General features: G+C 38.2%; 1 protein-coding gene across 1 annotated transcript; it reads right to left on the bottom strand.

Annotated features, from left to right (window-relative positions):
- Positions 1-614: 614 nt before the first annotated feature.
- Positions 615-17,775, bottom strand: LOC132127603 (telomerase-binding protein EST1A-like). The gene is made up of 19 exons (XM_059539540.1): positions 17,616-17,775; positions 14,426-16,589; positions 14,106-14,298; positions 12,838-12,948; positions 12,542-12,648; positions 12,276-12,354; positions 11,929-12,039; positions 11,588-11,797; positions 10,678-10,739; positions 6,165-6,310; positions 5,944-6,060; positions 5,647-5,821; positions 5,349-5,565; positions 3,881-4,048; positions 3,592-3,759; positions 3,325-3,469; positions 3,030-3,247; positions 2,312-2,393; positions 615-1,936 (listed from the first exon to the last, which is right to left on the bottom strand). Exons 1-19 carry the CDS (start codon positions 17,758-17,760, stop codon positions 1,806-1,808), a joined length of 4,749 nt encoding a protein of 1,582 aa, XP_059395523.1. The 5' UTR covers positions 17,761-17,775; the 3' UTR covers positions 615-1,805.
- Between the last annotated feature and the right edge of the window lie 4,916 nt (positions 17,776-22,691).

Here is a 22,691-nt window from a genome sequence, read left to right on the forward strand (position 1 = left end):
GTGTAATATATTACTGGAATAATTACTTTGAATACCAAACATATATATATAGGATCATTTTCTTTTTTCGATTTTTGTTATTTCTTAAATTGTACAGAATTTTCAACTTTTTTTGTACTTACCCTGCAGGCCAGTTCATGATGTTATATTTGAAGATGTTTCTGAAATCTGAACAGTTTGCATAGATTTTCCATGCATTCTAATCCAATTTAATGTTTGTACTTTTGTGCAGATTTAACAAGTATTCAATGTATGCATTATAGAATTAAGACTTAATAATAATAAAAATTCAGCACTTTGAGAGCATGTGACTGAGTTTGACACTAAGAAAGGAATAATGTAAATCGTTTTGGGTAACAAACAATAACAGAATTTTCTTTTTAGGTTGAACTAATTTAATAAACAAAGTGACCTCATCTACAGTCCTGAAAATGCAGGGTATTTAGTTGTTAGCTTTTGTCTGGTAAATTAGAAAAGCCATTTCAGATTTACATCAAAACCCACTGTTACATAAATGCTTACTTTGATTACAAAAAAAAAAAAAATCCTGTAATCAGTATAAAACAGTGACATCTACAGTTCAAACCAAAGCACAGGCCAAACAGCACAAATGATTAACTCAGAAATTATTTTTAATTAAATCCACATCACAAAGAAATCAGGAAGACTTGTAATTATAGGTGAATAATTCAGATGCTGCTGTTTCTTACCACATAACAGAAAGGGGAGGATATTTTGAGCATTAAAACAATGACTGTAACAAGCTGACATGCCAGGTCCTATTAGGACTACAATACTTAAGCTTTGGAAATGGAAAAATACACTAAAACGCAAGGACAGACAAACCACTCGACTTAATACAGACATGAAAATAATTTGCACAGAACATCTGAAAACATTACCAAGCCTATAAAGTATGAACTAGATGCATTAGTTTTCTTTATAGTTTTGAGGGGGAAAAAGGAAACCTTTCTATTAGCTCGACCTCAAAAATGCAGATTTCTGTTCAGAGACAGATAAACTAATTTTAGTCTGTATTAAAACTACTGTGATGACAGATTCATTACTTCAGTATTTACTCGACACACAGATGTTACAATCTTATATTCTGATTTGGATTTACACACTCATAAAGATGCTACTACAGAAGATCAGACAGTTATGAGGGTGTTACAACTAAACCACATGACCTAAATGAAAAAGAGAACCTGACAGTCCAAACTGAAGTCAAAAATGCAATGCAAACTTAAATAAGCAGGTAAAAATCATAAGAGCTTTAAAACAATCATGCTTCAAGCGATGAAAATGCAATCAGGGCCTCATGGGCCACTAAAGTGGAACGTGAGACCGCCACATGCCCCCCCTACTGGAGCTCTTGCCTAATCGCAGGCCCTTTGCTGGAATGAGCTCATCCGCAGCATGTGTGACTTCACACAAACACTACAAGCTGACACTCTCTCGCTCACACACGTACACCCCGCATGCTTCCTCTTTATCCTGGCTTTTAATCAACGCCCAAATCAGCTAAGCTGGTTTCAACCCCCTCCAATCATGTCTATCTCACCCTCAGAAGTAAGCAGTTATCTATGCACGCTGCATTGTACGGGGAAAATCCTCATTTCTTTCTTGTAAAATGGCTTGATGTGTCACGCCGCTCTATTTTTTTTTTTTTGTCGGTTTGACAAAAGGCTTGTAGTATTTCTCCTCTTAATATTCATCCTCTCTGTGTGACAATTTCTTCATCTCCTCCCAACTTTTGCAGTGGAGGATGATTGGTTTGTACAGCGGTAGGTCAGTTCTGCACTTCAGCCTACTTTAGCCCAGATCAGGAACGCTGGGATGTCCCGGACAGGTACATTGCGTGTGAGAGCTTTGACTCGCAGATTACGATCATCTGTGAGCAAGACAACCTCCCTGCGTAACCTCACCGGCCCATCTGGAGAACACAAAACATGAAGAAACAAACTCATCTAGGGCTGCAAAACGATTAATCGCATTCAAAATAAAAGTTAATGTTTACATACATACTATATGGGTGTACTGTGTATATTTATTATGTATATGTAAATACACACACATACATGTTTAAACTTATTTTTAATGCGATTAATTGCGATTAAGCGTTTAACCCTAAACTCATCAACATCTTAGATGACCTGAGTTTCTAGTTAACTATTTCTTTAAAACATAGCGATCATACAGTCAATTGCCGTAAACTGTGAAAATGGATTGATAATTCAAAACAAATTCAGTAATGCAAAAGTGTGTCCTGTTTGAATTGCCCCTAACAAGTAAAAGTAAGTGAACTGACTTCTCTCGGCAGGCATGAAGTCCTTGGCTTTGTCCTGACAGTAGTGCAGACAGCAGGACAGGATGACATCATCGTTGTTGCCCTGGGGAGACAGAGAGTCGCACAAATGTGTGGGCGGCTTTAAAATAGAGCTTAAAGTCTCGTGTGCATTTCTGAACTTCTTAAGTGATTTTTCACACTAGAGTTGCTGGTTGATGTGAAAGCCATTTTCCAAACTTGGATGCACACCATAGAACCGTGTTGGAGTCTTACGTTCCCTGAAGATCATCGTTAGACTAATCATCTGCAGTCTGTCTGTCGCGTTACTTATGAGAGTCTAAAGACAGATGATTTTAAAAGCGTTATTAAGGTAATTATAAAGATATTAAGGTCATATTAATGCAGTCCTTAATACCAATATTTACGTATTTAATGTTGTAGAAGTAAACCACTACTGATGACAAACAGCTGCCTTGAACAATGAAAGACAAACTTACAGTGGTTCAGATCCAAATATGTGTCAAATCATCTATAAATCACATTTTATCAAATAAATGTACTCATTTGTAAGTCGCTTTGGATAAAAGCGTCTGCTAAATGACTAAATGTAAATGTAAATAAAACAACATGAAAAGAAACTCGCAGCAGAGAGAGGAACAGAATGGGAGTGTGAACTACGTATGAACCAGCAGAAATTTTTAGCGCCACCATTCTTTCACAAAGGGAAGGAAACACGTACCTTTTGTCCAGAAGTATCTTCACTGCGAAAGGCGATGGACTCCAGTGTGTTTCCTCTGCTGGTGAGCGCTCTGATGCAGGGATCTTTAGATTCAAATGCTTTCTCCAGAAACATGACCGCTGATCTGGCTCTCTCCTGCACCTGTCGGGCATGTGCACCGTTACCGACCCCCTCACGACTGTCCTGCCCTTTAGCCAGACCATCCAACTCCGTGATCACTGTCATAAGGACACAGAAACATGAAACATAAAAGTGAAACATCTGTGTGTATTTTAATCATCAAAGAGGGTCTCACCAATAAGAGGCAGAACCAGGATGTACGTCCCACAGGCCAGAAGCTTCCTCAGGCCGTCCAGATGATCTATGAAGCCATTTGTGTCCGGGACCAGATAGAACGGCCTGATCTCAATCTCCAGCTGGCCACCCGTCTGCAGAACAGCCTGAAGGACAGAAACAGATACTTGCTCAGCTCTATATCATTAGCTTGAAATATTCTGCTGTAAGAATCATTAAATGTTTAAAGTAGACAAGGTGTACAGATAAAGATGGCATCTGGAGATACCTGTATCTTGTCCCGCCGTTTCTGCTGCTGCGCCAGCTTGTGTGTGAGAGCATGGCGCCGTGCCCTCAGCTCTCTGATATCATCCTCGCTTCCGTCTCCTTCCATCTCTCCATCGATCTCCCCTTCCGATGCAGAAAGAGACGATTCCTCCACAATGACATCATCCTCCTGAGAAAACAGAGAAAGTAGTCGTGCTCTGTTAACCACACTCTCTGAGTTACTGGAAAAATTATTGTCTCAGATTTGAGGAAAAGCAAAATACATCCCGGTAATGAGAGATACGCTGTACCTGTTCTTGTGTTTGTGCCTTGTTCTCTGTGATTACACTGGGTAAAGTAGGTGTTGCCATGGAAATGTACTTTCCTCCCTTAAAAGCCAGCAGTGGTTCTTCCTGCCCGCACAGAGCTTCCAGGAAGTACTTCAGAACGGTCACTCTCTTACAGTCCGCTGCTATAGCCTACACATAAAAACAATCATTCAGATTTGAAATAACTACAGTAGCTAAGTTGATTTATTAGAGAACAAGTTTAATATTATAAAATACAAATTAATTGGACTTAATTCAGCCTAATTCAGTTGTGTGTGATTTCTATGAATAATCTGAATAAGAACGACACCACATATCCACTCTCATTTATAACTAAATGATGAAAAAGTCTGCTAATTGATTTAATAAATCAAAATAAGGTTTTAACTAAAGTCATTTGGCTTTGTCAGTCTTTGTATAAACGAACTTGATTATCATCGACCATTTTCTTTCCTCAAAAGAAGAATTAACACATTAAGGGTGCTTTCACACTAGCACTTTTGGTGCGCACACGGGTTCGATTGACGTCAGAGTTCGGTTCGTTTGGATGATGTGAACGCTGTCTTCCGTACTCTGGTGTGCACCCGCAAACCGTATTCGAGACCGGTTAAAAACGGTGGTCTGGGGTATGGTTCGCTGCTGAAGAGAACAATCATACCAAATCGCAGAAGTGAACCACTATTAATGACGTATTATTTGATGAAAACGTGTGTTTCACTCACTTTCCTCTCAAGCGTGGCTGACACGCTGCAAGCAGAGAGCTGCATATCTAATTTCTGTTTGCCTTCAGCGTTCTTTAGAGCATTTGAAGTACATTCATAAGACCGAAGCAAGTGCTGTTATGTACGGGGGGGGAGCAATCGAACTCTGGTTCGGACCAGGCAAGTGAACCAAGAGTGAAAAAGCACTCTTACACTGAATGGACCAAAAAAATATAAAATAAAATCTATAATACACTTCATATTATAGCAACTTGGATTAAAAAAGCTTAAAAAATAAAAAAGGCAAAAAAATAAACAGCAAATAAATAGTCTATTTTAATCTACCGAGGGCCTTATATTATCCACCAGACAGGCAATAATAGACTGGACTACAAACATTTTTTTTATAATAATAATAATAATTAAAAGAAAAAGGTAAATTGTAGTAAACTTTAAATTAAAATAAACAATAAACAACTAAATATAGACAGAATTTTCCAAAAAAAAAACATTTTGAAAAATTTGAACAAAAGAACTACAAAAGAAATAAGAAGATAACAGTAAATTGAAATTTCAAATTACTGTAATCTATTGATAGTCCTAAATTTGATATATTCTTCACCTAGCAGGTGATCATGGACTGACTGAATAATATACACACACACACACACACATATTATATTATATATTAATGTAATCTACTGACCCTAATTTTGACAACACAATCCATAGGGGAGTACATTACTGACCGCATCAGTTCCTTGGTCTATATAGCAAGCTTCCTGTGGGGCAGCGAGCAGCGGGACAAAGCCAGAGAGCATTTTGTCCTCCTCCAGCTGTAGGACTCGGAGTTCCTCATCTCCTTCTCCGTCTACATCAGCTTTATAGAGCAGAACCTCACCGTGATACACACGGGCCAAAGAGTTGCACAGATCTGCAAGACACTGCCACACATCTGGACTCCCCCTAGAAAACAAAGTACCACATCAACCACAGCTCAGATTCAAATCAACACCGCCCTGAGCTCGTAACGCAAGCAGGACTCACTGAATACCGCAGGGGGGAGGGTTCCACTTGTCTGGGTGGCCGAGCATCCAATCGGACCAGACCTTCATGCTGGGCAGCAGCTCTCTGAGGTCGGGAGGGAAGACAGACACCCGCACCATCCCCTCCTCATCATCCATTTCATCAAACTCCCCCAGCTCTTCTGCTGGGATAGGCTCTGGCAGAGACAAAAAAGAAGCAAACAATTAGACAAATCTGAATAGAAGTCACAAATACAGAGAGTATCTTTATGCTGTCTATGTAGGCAGCACACTAGTGAAACAGGCACTTTTGACTCACCAGCAGGTGTTTCTTTTAGGAGTTCAGTGCAACGTTGGACAAGGAGACCAAACATAGCTAAACCAAGAGATATGGTCTGCTCCTCTAAAACAGACCGAGTTTCACCTTGCCCTTCAGCTACGAGAAAGAGAGATTTAGAGACACAGCAAAGTAAGAAGCAAGAGAGATTCTTTTCAATGGACCGTCAGGATCTACGGCCACTGATAATGTTGAATCTTTACCTCTGATCTGTGCATAATGGATGGTGAACATGTTAATAGTGATGATTTGCAGCATGCGTGTGCTACCGAGGGGGGAGGGGCTGTGCTGGAGGAGGGCCCGAAACTCCTGCAACACTCGACTGGCTACAGCAGGAAAACTCTCCATCCTGAGGACCAATCACAACAATTATGCAAATTAGTACAAAATATTCTCAATTAAAATTATTTTCTGTGTTAATTATCAGCCTGTCATGTTTTGTTTTATTTATTAAATGCCATATCACCATCAAAGTCTATTTTCATGGCAGCTCAAAGTAGAAATTAACAATCATAGTAACAAAATTTTAATCAAAATATTATATACAAAAATGTAGTGGTGTACAATATTGAAAAAGAAAAGATCTCAATATTTTGGGGGATTTTTTCAATAACGATAATTAGACGATATTTTGTGTTATTGTGCTGATATCGGACTGCTGGGGGCAACTGCAGATTTCGATATTCTTCATATTCTGTGTGGTCTGTTCACATCAGTGATAGAAATGAATCTTTTCCTATAAGTTTAAATAGATTTTTACCTTTTATGGGCATTTTTACCATTTTTAAATTTTTTTCTAAAGGTGTGCATCTTTTGAGTCAAATTACATTTACATTTAATTAGTCAATTAAGAATAAAAAGACATTTAGGCTGTAACCAAACAAATAAAATCAGTATCAAGTAGGGGTGTAACGATACGTGTATTCGTACCGGACTGTTTCGGTACAGGGCTTTCGGTACGGTGCACGTGTGTACCGAATGACCGAATGCAATATTTTGTATGCAGAACATAGGTACATTTTCGTGTTTCCAAACGAACATATTAAGTGGCGGAAGTCTCCGCGTTCAGCGTAAATCCCGCCCTGCAGCTGATTCTAAGGCCGGTGACACACTGGCTGCGTGGCGTGAGCGTGGCGTTTCTGCTGCGTGTCAGTTGCGTGACGGCTGCTTCGCGTTTTCTGTGTCTTTACACACCAGAATCGTGCCTGACGCGGCGCTGGCGCGCTGCTGCTACTGTAGGTGACATAGAGGGAGGCCGCCGACAGACCAGGATCTTGTCTTCACGACAACAATATCTATACTTCATGTTGAGCATAAATATAAAGCCTACTGATAAAGGACACCGTCAACAGTATTGACGGCAAAATAGACTATGTTTGACAAGTGCAATATGCCAGTGTGTCACCGGCCTAAGGTTTTCAAAACGCATCCCGCGAGTGTGAACATCACTACAACTAGGAAAAAAAAAAACGATTGTAATTCAAACGCAGCTCCCATCGGCATTTAAACAGACCTTTGCTCTTAATTCTGATCGGTCCAACACCGAAATCTGAGCAGGTCTAAAAACTGAAACTGTTGATGCTGCATTTTACACTTTGGAAAAGTTATATATATATATATATATATATTAAATATGAGCAGGCCTACAAGCTGGGATTGGTAATGCTGCACTGTAATCATAGTTATTTATTTATTTATTTTTTTCATTATATTTTATTATATGATATTGGTTTGAGACAGAGTATTTTATTTAGTGGAGAACTTTGCAGCAGTATTTTATTTCTTATTCTTTTTTTATTTTATATATATTTTATTAAAAAGTATTTAAAAAAAAGTGTAAACAAATTGTTTAAAAAAGTTTATAGTAATGAACAACCTGCAGTTTAAATGTTTGCATTTCTTTCCCTTACTGTACTGAAAATGAACCGAACCGTGGCTTTAAAACCGAGGTACGTACCGAACCGTGATTTTTGAGTACTGTTACACCCCTAGTATGCATAATGGTTTGATATTTTAAACATGAAACATTGAATACTGCTATTTGGAATTATTTTTAAATGTGAAGTTAAAACCACCAGTAGGTGGCAGCTAGCCACTGTTAAGGGAGTCATTGCAATTGAACAGAATCATTTAAATGGTTCATTCAGGAATGAAACACAGCCATGTTGTTTAGAGACGCAAAACCGTGCAGTGCCTGTGATTGGAATTATTTTTTGTTCGTGAAATGGAGTAAAAACAGGCAATGTGATGTCTAAAACGCGAGTCCCTTAATATTAACTTATTGCTTATTGAACTGTTGTAGAAAAAAAAAAGGCACTCCTCGTGAGATTTTAACTGGGCTATATGAAATCTGAATATAAATGGCTACTTTTTCTGCCCCCATATCTTGAAATTTGTGACCATTCTTAATGCATTTTAATAGACTGAATCACTTAATGTATGCATGGCCTCCATAGATTTTTTTGTTTTGTTTGTTTTTGCAAAATACTCAATGTCAAACATCACATCGTTAAAACAGCAATCACGATATTATCGCAGACGATAATATATCTCACACCCCTACAAAAATGTAACAATATTTTCCATACAATATAAAGCTGCACGATTCTGGATAAATTGAGAATCATGATTTTTTTTTGTCTCCGGTAGAGACCACAATTCTCCCACAATTCTGAACTGAACTAAATGGTGTCTGACAAAATATTATTGCAGCAGTGTTTAAAAGGGTTTCATTAATTTAAATTAACTATTAAATACTTTAATATGTATTTAAAATATACTTAATACACACATTTTTAATAGTCAAATTTTGAAGTGGTTTTAATGAATGATTCGATGTCAAAATTTTAACAGCCACTTTTCGCCCTCTGAAGCTCTAATACAGTATAAAAAAATATAAAATATTTAATTTTTATATTTGGTCCTCCCAGAACAAGTCTTTTTAAACATTAATTACATCTCTGAATAACACACTTGCCAAATATAATTGAAGCTTTTATTCCAATCCAATATGTTTTTAGTTAGTGCTGTAAATTGACTAGTTCTGATCCAAAAGCATTCCTTTCAGGAGCCGTTGCTTACTATACATAATCTAGGACCTCTTCTAAAATCAGCCCTCAAAGTTCACAATATGATTAGACTAGATAATAACTTTCGCTCCCATTTTATATTAGGTGGTCTAAACTACTATGTACTTGCATAAAATAAGCACAACGTACTTAGGATAGGGACAGGTTTGGTAGTATGGGTAGGTTTAAGGGTGGGTTAAGGTGTTAGGGATGGGTCAACAGTAGGGCTGGGCGATAAATTTATATAAATTTCCTAAATAAACGATAACACGTGTTCGATAAATGTTCCATATATTGTTTATGAGGCAACGGCGGAACGAAAAAACGCTAGTCATTTGAAGCGTGCTATATAGACCGTTTATCCGGTTGGATCAAAGTTTAAATGTCGGCGTGTGGTGAGCTTCACTAGAACAGATGCGTAAAGCTGCACTCACATTAGCAGCGACTTTTGCCTCCCCTCCATCTTTCTGCCACTTTTAATCTACAAATCTCAATAATTTACCATAGATGTACTGTAGCACCACTAACTGCACCATGGTATTGTGTCAGAAATGTGGGTATTCGTGTCAAATTGTATTATATTATTAATGTTGACATGTACTGAAGGAGTAATGGAATATAATTACATTACTTTTTCTGATTAAGCTATAGCGTGTGTCTTTATACTAAATGAATTTATTTTATTTTTATTTATTTATTTTATGCATTAAGCAGACGCTTTTATCCAAAGCGACTTACATTGCATTCAGGCTAACAATTTTCTCCTATCATGTGTTCCCCGGGATTCGAACCCCCAACCTTGCGCTTCTTAACGCAATGCTCTACCACTTGAGCTACAGGAACACTGTTTTTTCCAGTGGTATTGGGGTGCTATATTTGTGGGTTTTAACTGATTATCACGATCTAAATGTATGCTACTATGGAATACCAATGGTTAAAAAAATAAAACACACACACACACACACCTCAAACAGTCAGAATAATTAAATTTCACCCTATAAAAATGAGATTGCTACAAAATTTACAGATATTACTGATTTTGATGAACATAAATCTACACCTGCATCCTAATTCGAGCTACAATTAAATGTGTATACATGTGTAGACAGAAAAAAAGTTATATACTTATCATGCAACACAAACCTGTTTCTAGAGTTAAAACAATATTACTCATTAGCACATGCAGGACTAAGATTTTTTTTCTATTAACATTTATTTTACAGAAAAATTACAGTAAAGGTGTAACGAATTCAAAAACAGTGTTTGTCATGTTATGATCATAAAGAATAGTATAAAACTACAATTAACAGTGTTTTTTTTTACAACTTTCACATTGGAGCAAAAATAGGCCTTTAAAATTGAAAGAAATAAAAAAAATTGACATTTATTGTGATAATTATCGATACTGACTGATATGAAAACAAATTATCATAATTGTTTGGCCGTATCACCCAACAGTGTAATTATAAGTGTAATTACAGATGTAATTACATGCATGTATTTTTTAAAGGGGTGGTTGATTGCGATTTCACTTTTTTAACGTTTGTTAGTGTGTAATGTTGCTGTTTGAGCATAAACAATATCCGCAAAGATATTGACAAAAGACAAAATGGATGTTTACACCAAATCTGTTGACATTAAGACTTACCCTACTTTAGTGAAGAGCTTTCCGTGAGCATGCAGGAAACTCAAAATAAATCTCTTGTTAAGCTGTAAAGAAAATGACAGAAAAATTTAAGAAGAGTAATTCAACTCTTTAGCTAAAATTATTGTAATTATAGTGACCGTTCATCAAAGTAAAAAATAGCTCATGTTTTCCCCCTCAAACCAATAGCTCCATAGGTTTGCACAGTCACCAAGACTCAACACACAAACAAAACAATCAGAAAATTGACAAACTCGCCAAAGGATGAGCACCTTGTTTAGCTGATAAACCTAAAGCGCTCTCATTTAATTAAATCAGTGTACTGCCTGAAGCAGCGGGCTCAGATCAACCTGCTAACCCTTACAAAAGACGAATGGTGGGGTGGAAGAGATCAACTTTCTTAAAGTGTAAGTGTGCATTTGTTGCTGACATGGGCAAGTATCCAAGGTTACCAAAATGATGGATGCATCACGGCACAATGATGCTCTTTTCTGCCACTGATGGGTGACTCATAGTCAGCCTCTTCCTGTGCAACTCATAAACAACTCAACGTGACCTCTTTGGCTCTCCTAATGTGCACGGGTGTTTGTACGTGTCATATGTGTGCCTGTTTGTGCCCGCTTCTTGAAACATTTGTGAAAACATTTGTGAAAACATTTGCGTGGCTCAGAGGAATATTTCTTGCCTTAAGTGCAACAGGCACTTAAAATTTCAATCAATTAAAATTTGATGTTTTTGATGGATGTTGTTTATAAAAAAAAAAAAAAAGATATAAAAAAAAAAAAGTATCTGTTTGTTAACAGATGTATCAGCAATGGTTGCATTTTATTTTGTCATTTCTCTGAAGCAAAGCTCTCAAACGAATTTAACCGTGAGCAGAGCAAATGACAAATATGTTTAAAAAAGCACTCACATCACTGGGACTCAGAGTTCCCAAATCTCCGTCCTGCTCAGAGTCTTTGCCCGACTCACTACCTGTCGGACGAGAAGTGCCTGGATGCCCGGTGGGACGTATCCAGATCTCCACTCGGGTGGCGTCCTCACCACGACGCCCACCTACATGACCTCGGGGACCACGGGTACCTCCATCTTCCTGCTTCCGTCTACGTTCAATCTGGTCAGCCTTGGTTAGGGAGAAGAACAAATATAAACAAACACTAAGAATACTGACATTTTTCAGCTGCACACCCAATATTGTTTAATATTTATCGAAGCTGGATTATTCTTTTTGAGGAGCAGCATTAAAGTGCATACCTTGCGCTTGGCTTCCTCAAACAGAGTCATCAGACTTTCCTTGGCTGTGAGGATTGGGTTACTGGCGGCTAGACTACGCATGTAATAGTATACAGCATCCAACTTTCGCTTCTAAATAAGAGATGAGGGGAGAAAGAACTGATTTAACTTTAATTGTCATCATATAAGCCAGTATCAAACAAGCAACTCATAATAGACCTCAACCTCATGATTAATATTTTGAATATCAGTGCAAGTAACCAGTCTTAACATTTTTAAATGTATATATTATATATAAATATGTATATATAAAATGTAAATGTTCTAACCCTAAATCTAATAGAAATTCTGTTATGCTGAATTCTCACCGTATATACTGCTAGCAGGGCCAGCTGATTGTAGGGTCTTCCATTTTTTGGAGCAATCTGTTGAGCTTTTAGATACCAACTGCACATGAGAAAAAAAAAAAAAAACTTAACACTAAAATAAAAAAAAACTTAACTGATGTCTTAGTTTGTCATTGGTAAATTATAGATATTATTGATATAAACAAACACACATGTATGTACACTGAAATAGCATACTATACTATAAAATACACCTTTTCTGTTTAATGTGGCCATGAAAGAATTACCTGCGTGCCTTCCCGTAGTTAGCAGAGTCACTAGCCTGTTCACGGTATCGTGCGATATCCCCCTGACAGATCATGCAGCGCTGGGCACTGATCAGAGCATACTTCACCTGCATCAAGGTAAAGTGGATTCACACTTGTTGAATGTGTTCAACAATAGCAGAACTGTCAAGGGCCTGTTACAACTAACTCTTTAAGACATGAAAAACACTACAATGAGAAGTTGCTTAAAGGGCTTAGTTGCTGCTGGGCACATAGTTAATTTATCACGATAGTCCAAAAAAACACAAGGAGTGTACCGTCTTGTGCAGAGGTCTTGCTCGTATAGCCATACAGTCCATATAGTCCTCCAGCTTGAACTGAAAAACAGTCTGCAACTTCTGTAGCAGCGAATCAAAAAAGAATACCCCCTAGGGAAGAAGAAAAAAAAACCATGTTGCTTTTTAAAATCCTGTCACAAATTGTTTATATTACAGAACGATGATATATAAAATACAAAACAAAAATTCACAATTTTATTCTTCCATAAAGACCAGTGAATATTTAAACAATCTAATATGTAAAGCCAAAGCACATTTTGTAAGTCACTCTGGATAAGAGCATCTAAACCAAACTACCATTCAAATGTTTACATATGGTAAGACTGTTAAAATGTTTTTAAAATAAATTATGTTCCAGCTGCATTTATTTGATTAAATTGTGGTAAAACAGTAATATTGTAAAATATAATTTGTTTATGCCGTATTTTTCGGACTATGTCGCACCTGAGTATAAGTCGCATCAGTTCAAAAATACGTCATGATGAGGAAAAAAACACATAAGTCGCACTGGACTATAAGTCGCATTCATTTAGAACCAAGAACCAAGAGAAAACATTACCGTCTACAGCCGCGAGAGGGCACTCTATGCTGCTCAGTGTAGACTACAGGAGCACTGAGCAGCATCTCTGGCAGTATAGAGCGCCCTCTCGCGGCTGTAGACGGTAATGTTTTCTGTTGGTTCATTTCTCTCGGTTCATGTCAAATTAATTTTGATAAATAAGTCGCAACTGACTATAAGTCGCAGGACCAGCCAAACTATGAAAAAAAGTGCGACTTATAGTCCGGAAAATACGGTAATTTAAAACTACTGTTTTCTATTTTAATTACATTTTATATTAAAATGTAATTTACTCCCGTGATGGAAAGCTGAATTTTAAGGAGCCATTATCTGAAACTGTGGCATTTTCTTCCTATTTTTATTTTTTTTTTTTAAATAGAAAAGTTAAAAATAAAAATGTATTTGAAAAATATAGTGTTCCTGTGGCTCAAGTGGTAGAGCATTGCATTAGCAGCGCAAGGTTGTGGGTTCAATTCCCAGGGAACACGTTAGGTAAAAAATGTTAGCTTGAATTCACTGTAAGTCGCTTTAGCGTCTGCTAAATGCATACATTTTAATTTAATATATATTTTTGGAACATTATAAAATGGATAATTTCCCAATTCACTGTATACTCCCTTAATTAAAAAAATTAGACAATGACAAGGACATTCATAAGAAGGATATAGACCACACTGTGAATATCTACCTCTTCCAGTATGGTCATGAGCATGGTTTTTATCTGTGGGGCTGCGTCTGATGTCTGGTCCTTCAGTAGCTGCCTAAACCTCTCAATCACCTGGTAAAACACATTCTTCCACAGAGCCTGATCCAGGTTTTGAGTGTCTGAGAACTCAATGTCTGTCAAAATCACCCGCTCATACAATGTCAGGAGTTCAGCTCTGCATAAACAACAGAAGAAACAGAAATATGTTAAAGAACAAGTTCAACCAAGTTCATTATTACTAACTGTAGAACTCTAATACAACAAATCTTTCCCATGCAAAATGTTCAAAATTTAATACACACCTCAGCTGGGCCATCCTCTCCAATCCCTCCTGGCTCAGTTGTTCCCGGGACAGCAGGTTACTGAGTTGGAGTTCTTGACTATCAGCCAGCCGAAGCAACTTTCCCAGCTCTCCTCTGGTCTGCACCTCTGCGTCTTCTGGAGTGAGACCAGATCCAGCTGGAGAGGGATAACCTTGCCCACCTTGCCCGTAGGGTCCATAAAAAGGTGGCATAGAGGTGGGATACATCCCACTGGAGCCAGGAATTTGGTAGGGAATGTGATATGCATAAGGATAGCGTGGTGGGGTGTTTGGGGAATTGGCCGGTAGCGGATAGCAGTAGGGATTGTCAGAATTCTGGAATTTGTAATAAGCCATGGCAGCGGCTTGCTGGTTTTGAAAAAATTCACCCTGTCGGACAGGAGGACTTCCTGTTGTCTCATCATCAGTGTCCAGAAAGTTCAGTGGCCCACATACACCCTGCTGCAAGTACAAAGCCTGCTGGAGAGATGCATGCTGGGATTGTTGGCTTGACACCAGTGCTGGTTTCTTATCCGGGTTATTTGGGTCCCAAAGGCGTCTTGTCCCTCCTCCACGGCCACCTCTTCCTCGGCCAAGACCCATTCCTCCTCTCATTGTTCTAAGCTGAGGCCCTGGCTCTGGGGTCAAAGTTAGATCAGTGTGGGCAGGAAGCACCAGGATGCCCCTCCCACGACCTCTAGGTTTTTTTTGGCTTGCTTGCTCCTCGCTTGAATTCTTTTCTAAAGAAACTCTCAAAATTCCTCCTCGACCACTAGAAACAGGCATTCTTTGCCCTCTTCTGCCCCCTTCAGGACCTTTGTGGGTGCTCTTGGCTTCATCAGCAACTCTGCCTCTTCTATCTTCTCTCTCCCACACCTCATTTTCCTCCAGTGAATCTGTTGAAGACAATGTCCGTGCCATCCGTCTCCTCGGGCGCCCCTGGCTCCTTCGGATGAACTCTTTCTGTCCAGCAGTATTCTCCGCAGTGCGTGCCGCCAACTGCTGACCCTCCCCTCTAAGTCTCTCAGCTTCAGCCAGACCGTCCATACTGGTCCCACTACTGGCCGAACTCGTGCTGTAGGTGCGGTTCCGAGGACGCCGGATGTCTGACTGAGAATATCGCTTTGAGGCAGAGTTGACTCTGTTTGAATCGGTTCTCTCAGATGGTTTTCCTTTCTCTTTTGGCCTGTTCCCTTGTTGTTTTTCATGGTTCACGTTCTGGTCACGGCTCACCTCTTTTACGCCAACATTTCTCTGCTTTTTTCCTTCAGGCTGATCTGCTTCTGAGCCTTTTCCTCCTCCTTCCCCTTGCTCTTTCTTTGCAAAGCCCTGGTTGTTACCTTTTTCCCTTCCTGCTCTGAATTTCCCATTACCCTTCTCCTTTTTTTTGTCTTCTCCAGCCACTTCATTCCCTCCACCTGCTTGGCTTCTTCGCCCTTCCCCACTAGGTTTTCTCCTGTTTGTACCACCCTGCCCAGCTCCATCTTTGATTTCCTCAGACTCTAAATGGAGATTGCTGACTTTTCCCGTGATACTCTCGACACTATTTTCATTTCTGTTTGCAGAACTGTCTACAGTTCCCTTTGACTCTTCCTTTTTCCTGCCATCTTTCCCTCGCCTGTTTCTACGCTTTTCCTCTTTCTCACACTTAATAATCATTTCAGCAGATTTCCTACTCAGTTCTTCCTCCTCCTCTCTCCTTCGATCGCCATCTAATTCTTTGCTCAACCCCATCTCTTTGTGTACTTGAGACCTTCGTCCCCCTGGCTGATATATCTCACGGTCAGGTTTACGCATCTTTTGTGACTGCTTCGGTGATTTGGGTGTCCTAGCACTTTCAATGCTTTTAACAGCATTTCCATCTACAAATTGGTGGCTATTGTTGCCTATATGTCCTTTAGTGTTATGATTTGCTTCAGGCTGGCTGTGATCATTTGGAAACTCTCCAGTGCCTACATGAGAGCTTCCAGGACTGGTAGGTGAGCCGTCAAGCATTTTGGTGTCATTACCAAAAACACAATCATCCGGTGAGTGCACGGGGTCTGACCCGGCTCCTTCTGCACTGTTCTTATGTCTGCGTGGATGGGCAGCACCAGGTTTGTACCACTGCAAGTCTGGACGTTTGCCATCTCGTTCCCGGTGCTTCTTACCCTCCTCTCGCAATTCTAAGAAAAAGATGACAAAAAATTTTATTGACTGAAGATTACAATAGGACTGTTCATAGACTGCCAACAACAATATTCACAACAATATTTTCATTACTTTTCTTGAAATCACACTTTTACATTTAGACTAGCTCTAGGTTGTCCTTGTCCAAGAATGTGAGAAATCGCAAATGAGAATCATTTAAACTACTTTGTGATAATAACAAAGCTAAAATGAAATCATTTCTACAAATTATTTCCTAAAAATAAATAAATGGCTACACACACGCATTGTACGAAAACTGGGCCAAGCATGTTTCAGAAACTGATGTACAGTCATTACAATGAGGCTCCTGGTTCCTTAAACTAAAAAGCAAATCTTGATTTCTCAGTTCTTTTTTCCTATTTGAAAGGCATCCTGAGGCCACCTAGTGGGCCCTTGCACACGGGCTGAAAAATGCTGCTTTAGGGAAATGTCAATACATTTTAGGAAATGGGTGTTATTTGTACTACTTTATTAAAGATAGAAATATATCACAACTTACAATGCTTTTGTTGATTAAACATTCAAGACCAAATTCCTGTTGCTACGGCATCGGTTGAAAATAACCTGTTGCATGTGCATTGTAACAAGCCAACCCAACCATATAAGTTGACTACAAGCACATAGACAGCGATAATCAAGTTACGGAAGTTAAAGAGCTGTCGTTGGATAGCAGCTTATTTATAAAATCTTCCTTTAAAAGAAATATCTCATTCAAGTTGCCGCCTTCAATAACCAGTAACAGTTAGCATTACACTTACTTCTTTATACAAATAAAAAGCGTATTATTATTTTGAATACGTTGCAGAAAAAACACGCAAGAGATGTTAAATGCTTTCAAAACAAGCGCCGTTCAACCCACATGAGCGACGACTGTTGTTGACTGTTATGCTAGCTAGCTATTAGCAAACTGAACCCCAACTTTAACGTGACATGTCAAAATAAGGCTTGTCTTCGACTACTACCTTTCTTACATAGTTATAAACATTTAGAGAGCTCCTAACCTCTCATACTGTCGCCGTCTGTGGTGAAATTCGACGCTTCTGCTCGAAGCTCCGCGGCTGAAATTCGTACTCTTTCCAGCTCGTCCGCCATTTTCGTCAAAACCAAACACAAACACACGGCGGCTTGGTAGGGCCAAAACGCCATAAAGCCAAAACGCGTTCATAAATCCCGTCATAACGCGGGATATTACAACAAGGCAATACAACTAAAACAAAAAAGGGATCCAAAGAACCGCAGTATAACACACGCACGCTCGCGCGCACACACACACACAAAAGATTATTAAAATAAAACAACAAATGAAAACTATAATATTTTTTAAACGGATAAGTTAACCCAACCCAAAAATTTCTGTCATATTTTTTTACTTTTCTTAATTAACTCAAATATTTACCGTAATTGCAGAATTATTTTTGAAAAACAGTAACAATGGCTTTGTTTTATGGAACTTTCATTTATGAATACATTTATGAATACTGAAATGGTACAGCTAGGCTATACCATTTCAACCCAAATAAAATAAAAATGAAATGGCTGCATATTTAATTATTATTTGTATCCTCTATAATCTGAATAATGAAAAAAATGACTTATTAAATGTGATTTTAATAATTTCTAATAATCAAATATTACATTCAATAAGAAATATAACAACACTTTTTTCATATACGTAATTATTATGCATTTATTTAAATAAATAAATTGACATTTATAGTTATATTTTCACATCATAAAAAATAGTATGGGTGTGTAATTGTTATTAATATTATTATTTTTGTGTGTGTGTGTGTGTGCAAATTACAAGATGGAATAGCTGCTAAAATTGCTCTCAGACTGACTTTAATTAGCCTGCTCTCTCTCTCTCTCTCTCTCTGAGAGACCTTACAGCGTTAGCAAAATGACTTCTGTTTATACTAATTACATGAACTGCCAGGATATGGTACATTAATTTGAGTGTCTGTGAGGAAAAATTCAACTCCAAACTAGCTTGACACTCGATGGATTTACATTTTTTAGGTTTTGTTTTCACTTGAAAGAGACTGGACCATTAACAGCTCCGGCATCATAAATCAGTTTACAGTAACGCGAAGCACATCACAACCAGCTATAATTTGGTTTAGCAATCAAGTCTTGATGGCAAATTATTGAAATTAATGAAATCTCTTCCTGTCAGCCATCACCCACTACACCTCTCTCTTTCTCGCTCTCAAGGGATGACAGGGTTCAGTGAAAACAGAGAGGTGGGTACTGTGAGTCATCCTTGTGAGTCATGTGCTTTGTGTCATGTGTGTATGTGGAAATGTGGAAATGGGAAAGGTGAGGAAATTTCATGGCAATTAAAGAGCCGAAATGGAAACTCACTGAACATGCAAAAAAAATACAAAATTAGTAGAGCATACAGCCCTCCGTGGTAAAAAAGAAAAGAAAAAAAAGACCTATTTAGATCAACGTGTGCGGTTGACAAATGTAAAGTGCAGTTTCTCTGAATGCCCACAGGTGTCAGTGTTGTTATATTTTCAAGAGCAACCTCAAGGACGTTCATTAGAAATTTCTGTGCATAGTTTTTTATTTCACTTCCGCTTGACTAGAATATGCATTTATTACATATATGAAACCTTGAAATGTATAACACTCTTTAAAAATAAAAAAACTTATATGGGGAGGTTTGGCAATTAAAAAACTTGTTGAGACAAAGAAAAAGCCAAAAAGTCTAAGCAGCTTCGATCAAATGTGAATCAAGGGGTCAGTTTTCCATAATTTTACTAAGTAAGATTTCTAAGAATCACACGACAGTTCTGCACATGCATGTATCAGTAATACCAACACCAGTTTACTCCTTTTCCATTAAAATGGCCTTTTCTGACAGTGTGAGGCAAATAGGAGGAAAAAAGCACCAGGAGATTGAAAAATGTACAGAGAGAATGAAAGAGGGAGAGAGAGCAAATGAAAAGAGAAAACGTGGAAGGACACAAGAGAGTCAGCCAGCTCACACTGATGTTGGAGTAAACATCTCCATTTCCCTAGCAACATGGCATCAGCCAGGCATTTAAAGGGACAGGAGCCTAATTCACCTTTTGTCTGAATTTCGCATTTATGGAAGTGCTTCCTGTCAGCTCCACAGAGCGTAACAACACCTCCCTGGTAGCACACATACGTCGTTCAGATGTTAATTCGAGGTATGCGTTTTCATCTGGAAGAATGTTTTGCTCATGTGCGATATGTATCTAAAACATTTCAAGGTGGAATCATTTATGATTTACAGTGAAAGTGAATTATTATTTATTATTATTATTATTTAAAGCCAATATGCATCCTACATTAAAACTGTTGCATATTGTGCTATTTTGCACTCTCAGTAAGAAGGACAAAAACTCACCAGGATGGTACCTTTTGAAAAAGTACACTTTTGTACCTTCTACAACCCTAAAAGGGTGCATTTAGTATATTAAAAGGTGCATATTAATAACATATATGCACATTTTGAAAGTGTATCAGCCCAGTGACAATTTGAAGGTACAATACTTCAATATATACAGTAGTACTGAAAGCTTACCTTGTACTAATTTTTCAGTATTACTGTAAATATTGATGTACCATGTATATTCCATTCTTGCATCATGAATGGAATTTACAGGGTACTTCCAAAAGGGGGGTTGATGCCATAGAAAAAACATTCTTGGGTCCCCAAAAGAAGAAAGAAGTTTCTTCATGGAACTATAGCAGGAAACGAAGAACCTATATTTTTTGGTGCCAATGGTGCCATGTCCAAAAATCTTTTGAATCTTTTTAATACTTAATACTGATACTGAATTGCTGCACTATGCTGCAGGTATAAAGTAATACTGAGGGACAGAAGCGAGGGAGGAGGGGGAGATGAGATATCGAGGTGGGAGGAGGGAGAACGAGAACAGAGAAAAGACTCGGAATACAGATGAGCAAAGCGGAGGTGGGAAAGGCTGGGAGTTTTCTGCAGGTGAATTCACAACACCAGGGGGCTTTTCCTGCCCCCTCATTTATCCATCCCTCTCCCTCTCTCTCACACACTCCTGATCTCTCCCTCACTCTCCCTTGGGATATAAAGGGGAGGTGGGTGATCGGCTGAAGGCAACTTTTTAAAAGTAATGAGAGAAGAGGTGGATGATGGTAAAAGAAGGGATGAAGTGGTCCAGTTGACACATGGGGAAAGAGACCGCGATTAATATGAGAGAATTAAATGAAGAGGTGGAGAAGGTGCAGCAAGAACTATGAGCAATGCAGAGCTAATGCAGTGAGAAGAACCAGGAGGGAAGAAGAAAATGAGACATAGGGTTGAAAAACATGACGTTTGAGATTGAGAGGATTTATAGAACCTGTGACGTATGTATCCCAATAACCTCAAGTCTCTGAAAGCTTTTTAATGTTTAATTCACATTAACAGCTCTTGGGAGGAAGAAGAGAGAGATAGAGAGACTGAGACAGAGAAGAGAGAAAGAGAGGATAGCAGCAGAAATGCTGGAGTTCCCATGAAGCAAAAGAGTGAGGAAGTATGTTTAATTTACAAGCTACTCAAATATGCAGTAAATGAGGAAGAAACAACTTTGCTTAACTTAAATATTAAATATTACATCAATTATTAATGGTATATATATATATATATATATATATATATATATATAGAGAGAGAGAGAGAGAGAGAGAGAGAGGACCCAAAAGTCTGAGACCTCATTTTCTGTATTTAATATATACAAAAATACATTTAACACTTCAGAAATAATTTCTGATTATTATCAGTGTTGAAAATAGTTATGCTGCTTTTTTCGTAATTAACTTTTTATTGTCTTTCAAACACACACAAAAATAACATAATTGGTACAAACAATCAAGGAAGAAGGAATAACAGATATATTGCCAACAATTTGACAGTCTGACAAAAAAAGAAGGAATAAATAAATAAATAAGCAAGAAAAAATTAATAAATATAAATCTAAATGCTTCATAATTTTGAGGAATTGCTCAAAATTTTGGGGTAATATTTTTATTCAGGGATAAACTGTTTAAAAGCGAAAGTAAAGAAATGTATAATGTTACAAAAGATCCCTATTTCAAATAAATTTCTGCTCATCAAAGAATTCTGAAAAATAAAATGTATCACCATATCCACAAATATATGAAGCAACACAAGTATTTTCATCATTGATAATAATCATAAAAGTTTCTACAGCAGCATATCAGCATATTACAATGATTTCTGAAGGATCACGTGACACTGAAGACACTTACAGATCCCAAGCTTTTGCCCAGTAGTTTATCTATGAGTCAAAAATATGATTTAATATGAATAAAACAATCTAACCACACTATATACACTCCTATTACACTGCGTAACGTGCCTTATGTATAATGTTCCACTACATATTGAGTTCTTCTGTCACTGACTGCAATGCTAGTGGATGACGCACCCAAGATTTCTCTTTTGCATATATAGTGCAGTGATTTAATATGTATCATGTTAAAGGAATATCACATCTGTCGACAGTTACTGGTCACACTGTGGTTTCACAGCGGTCCAGATTGTTCTTTTGATTTATAATGAATGAACTTGTATCAGAGAGAGAGTGTGTGTGCATGTGTCGATGTGCTGGGCGATCCGGGCGGGTGTGGTAGGAGGAATAGAAATGTGTGCATTTGGGGGTCTGAAGGTGTGTGTGTGCAGGGGTGGAGGGGGTTTTACCAATCAGAACCCACTTGCCTCTCACTCGTCCTTCTTTTTCACTCGTTCTCTCCGGCAAACCTCATTATATGCAAGTCAGCCAAGCAATCAGAGATGAGAAAACCCAAACTGGGCTTAGGCATGCAGGGATTTCTGCATGAGTCAGAGAGAGAGAAAGAGACGTGGTAGGTGGGAAGGGTTGAAAAGAGAAGGGAGGCAGAGGATAAGGGAGAGGTGTGTGTTTTTTTGTATTGATCTGAGTGCATTCTGTGCGGCGAATACAGAGCGAGTCACAAAAAAAGAATGTGAGAAGGGAGACAGAGATGGAGGGAGCATTTACTGTCTCCTGACATAAAGTCTCCCCTTTTGAATCAATCTTCAGAAA

The sequence above is a fragment of the Carassius carassius genome, chromosome 45 (genome assembly GCF_963082965.1).
Source record: "Carassius carassius chromosome 45, fCarCar2.1, whole genome shotgun sequence".
Classification (NCBI taxonomy): Eukaryota; Metazoa; Chordata; class Actinopteri; order Cypriniformes; family Cyprinidae; genus Carassius; species Carassius carassius.

Bases quoted from the DNA above. Each gene is read 5' to 3' on its own strand.
- LOC132127603 (XM_059539540.1), bottom strand. From the start codon at position 17,760: ATGGCGTTTTGGCCCTACCAAGCCGCCGTGTGTTTGTGTTTGGTTTTG. The intron at 12,040-12,275 runs GTGAGAATTCAG...TCTCTTATTTAG, and splicing joins CCCTGCTAGCAGTATATACG to AAGCGAAAGTTGGATGCTGT. The intron at 3,470-3,591 runs GTATCTCCAGAT...TCTGTCCTTCAG, and splicing joins AACGGCGGGACAAGATACAG to GCTGTTCTGCAGACGGGTGG.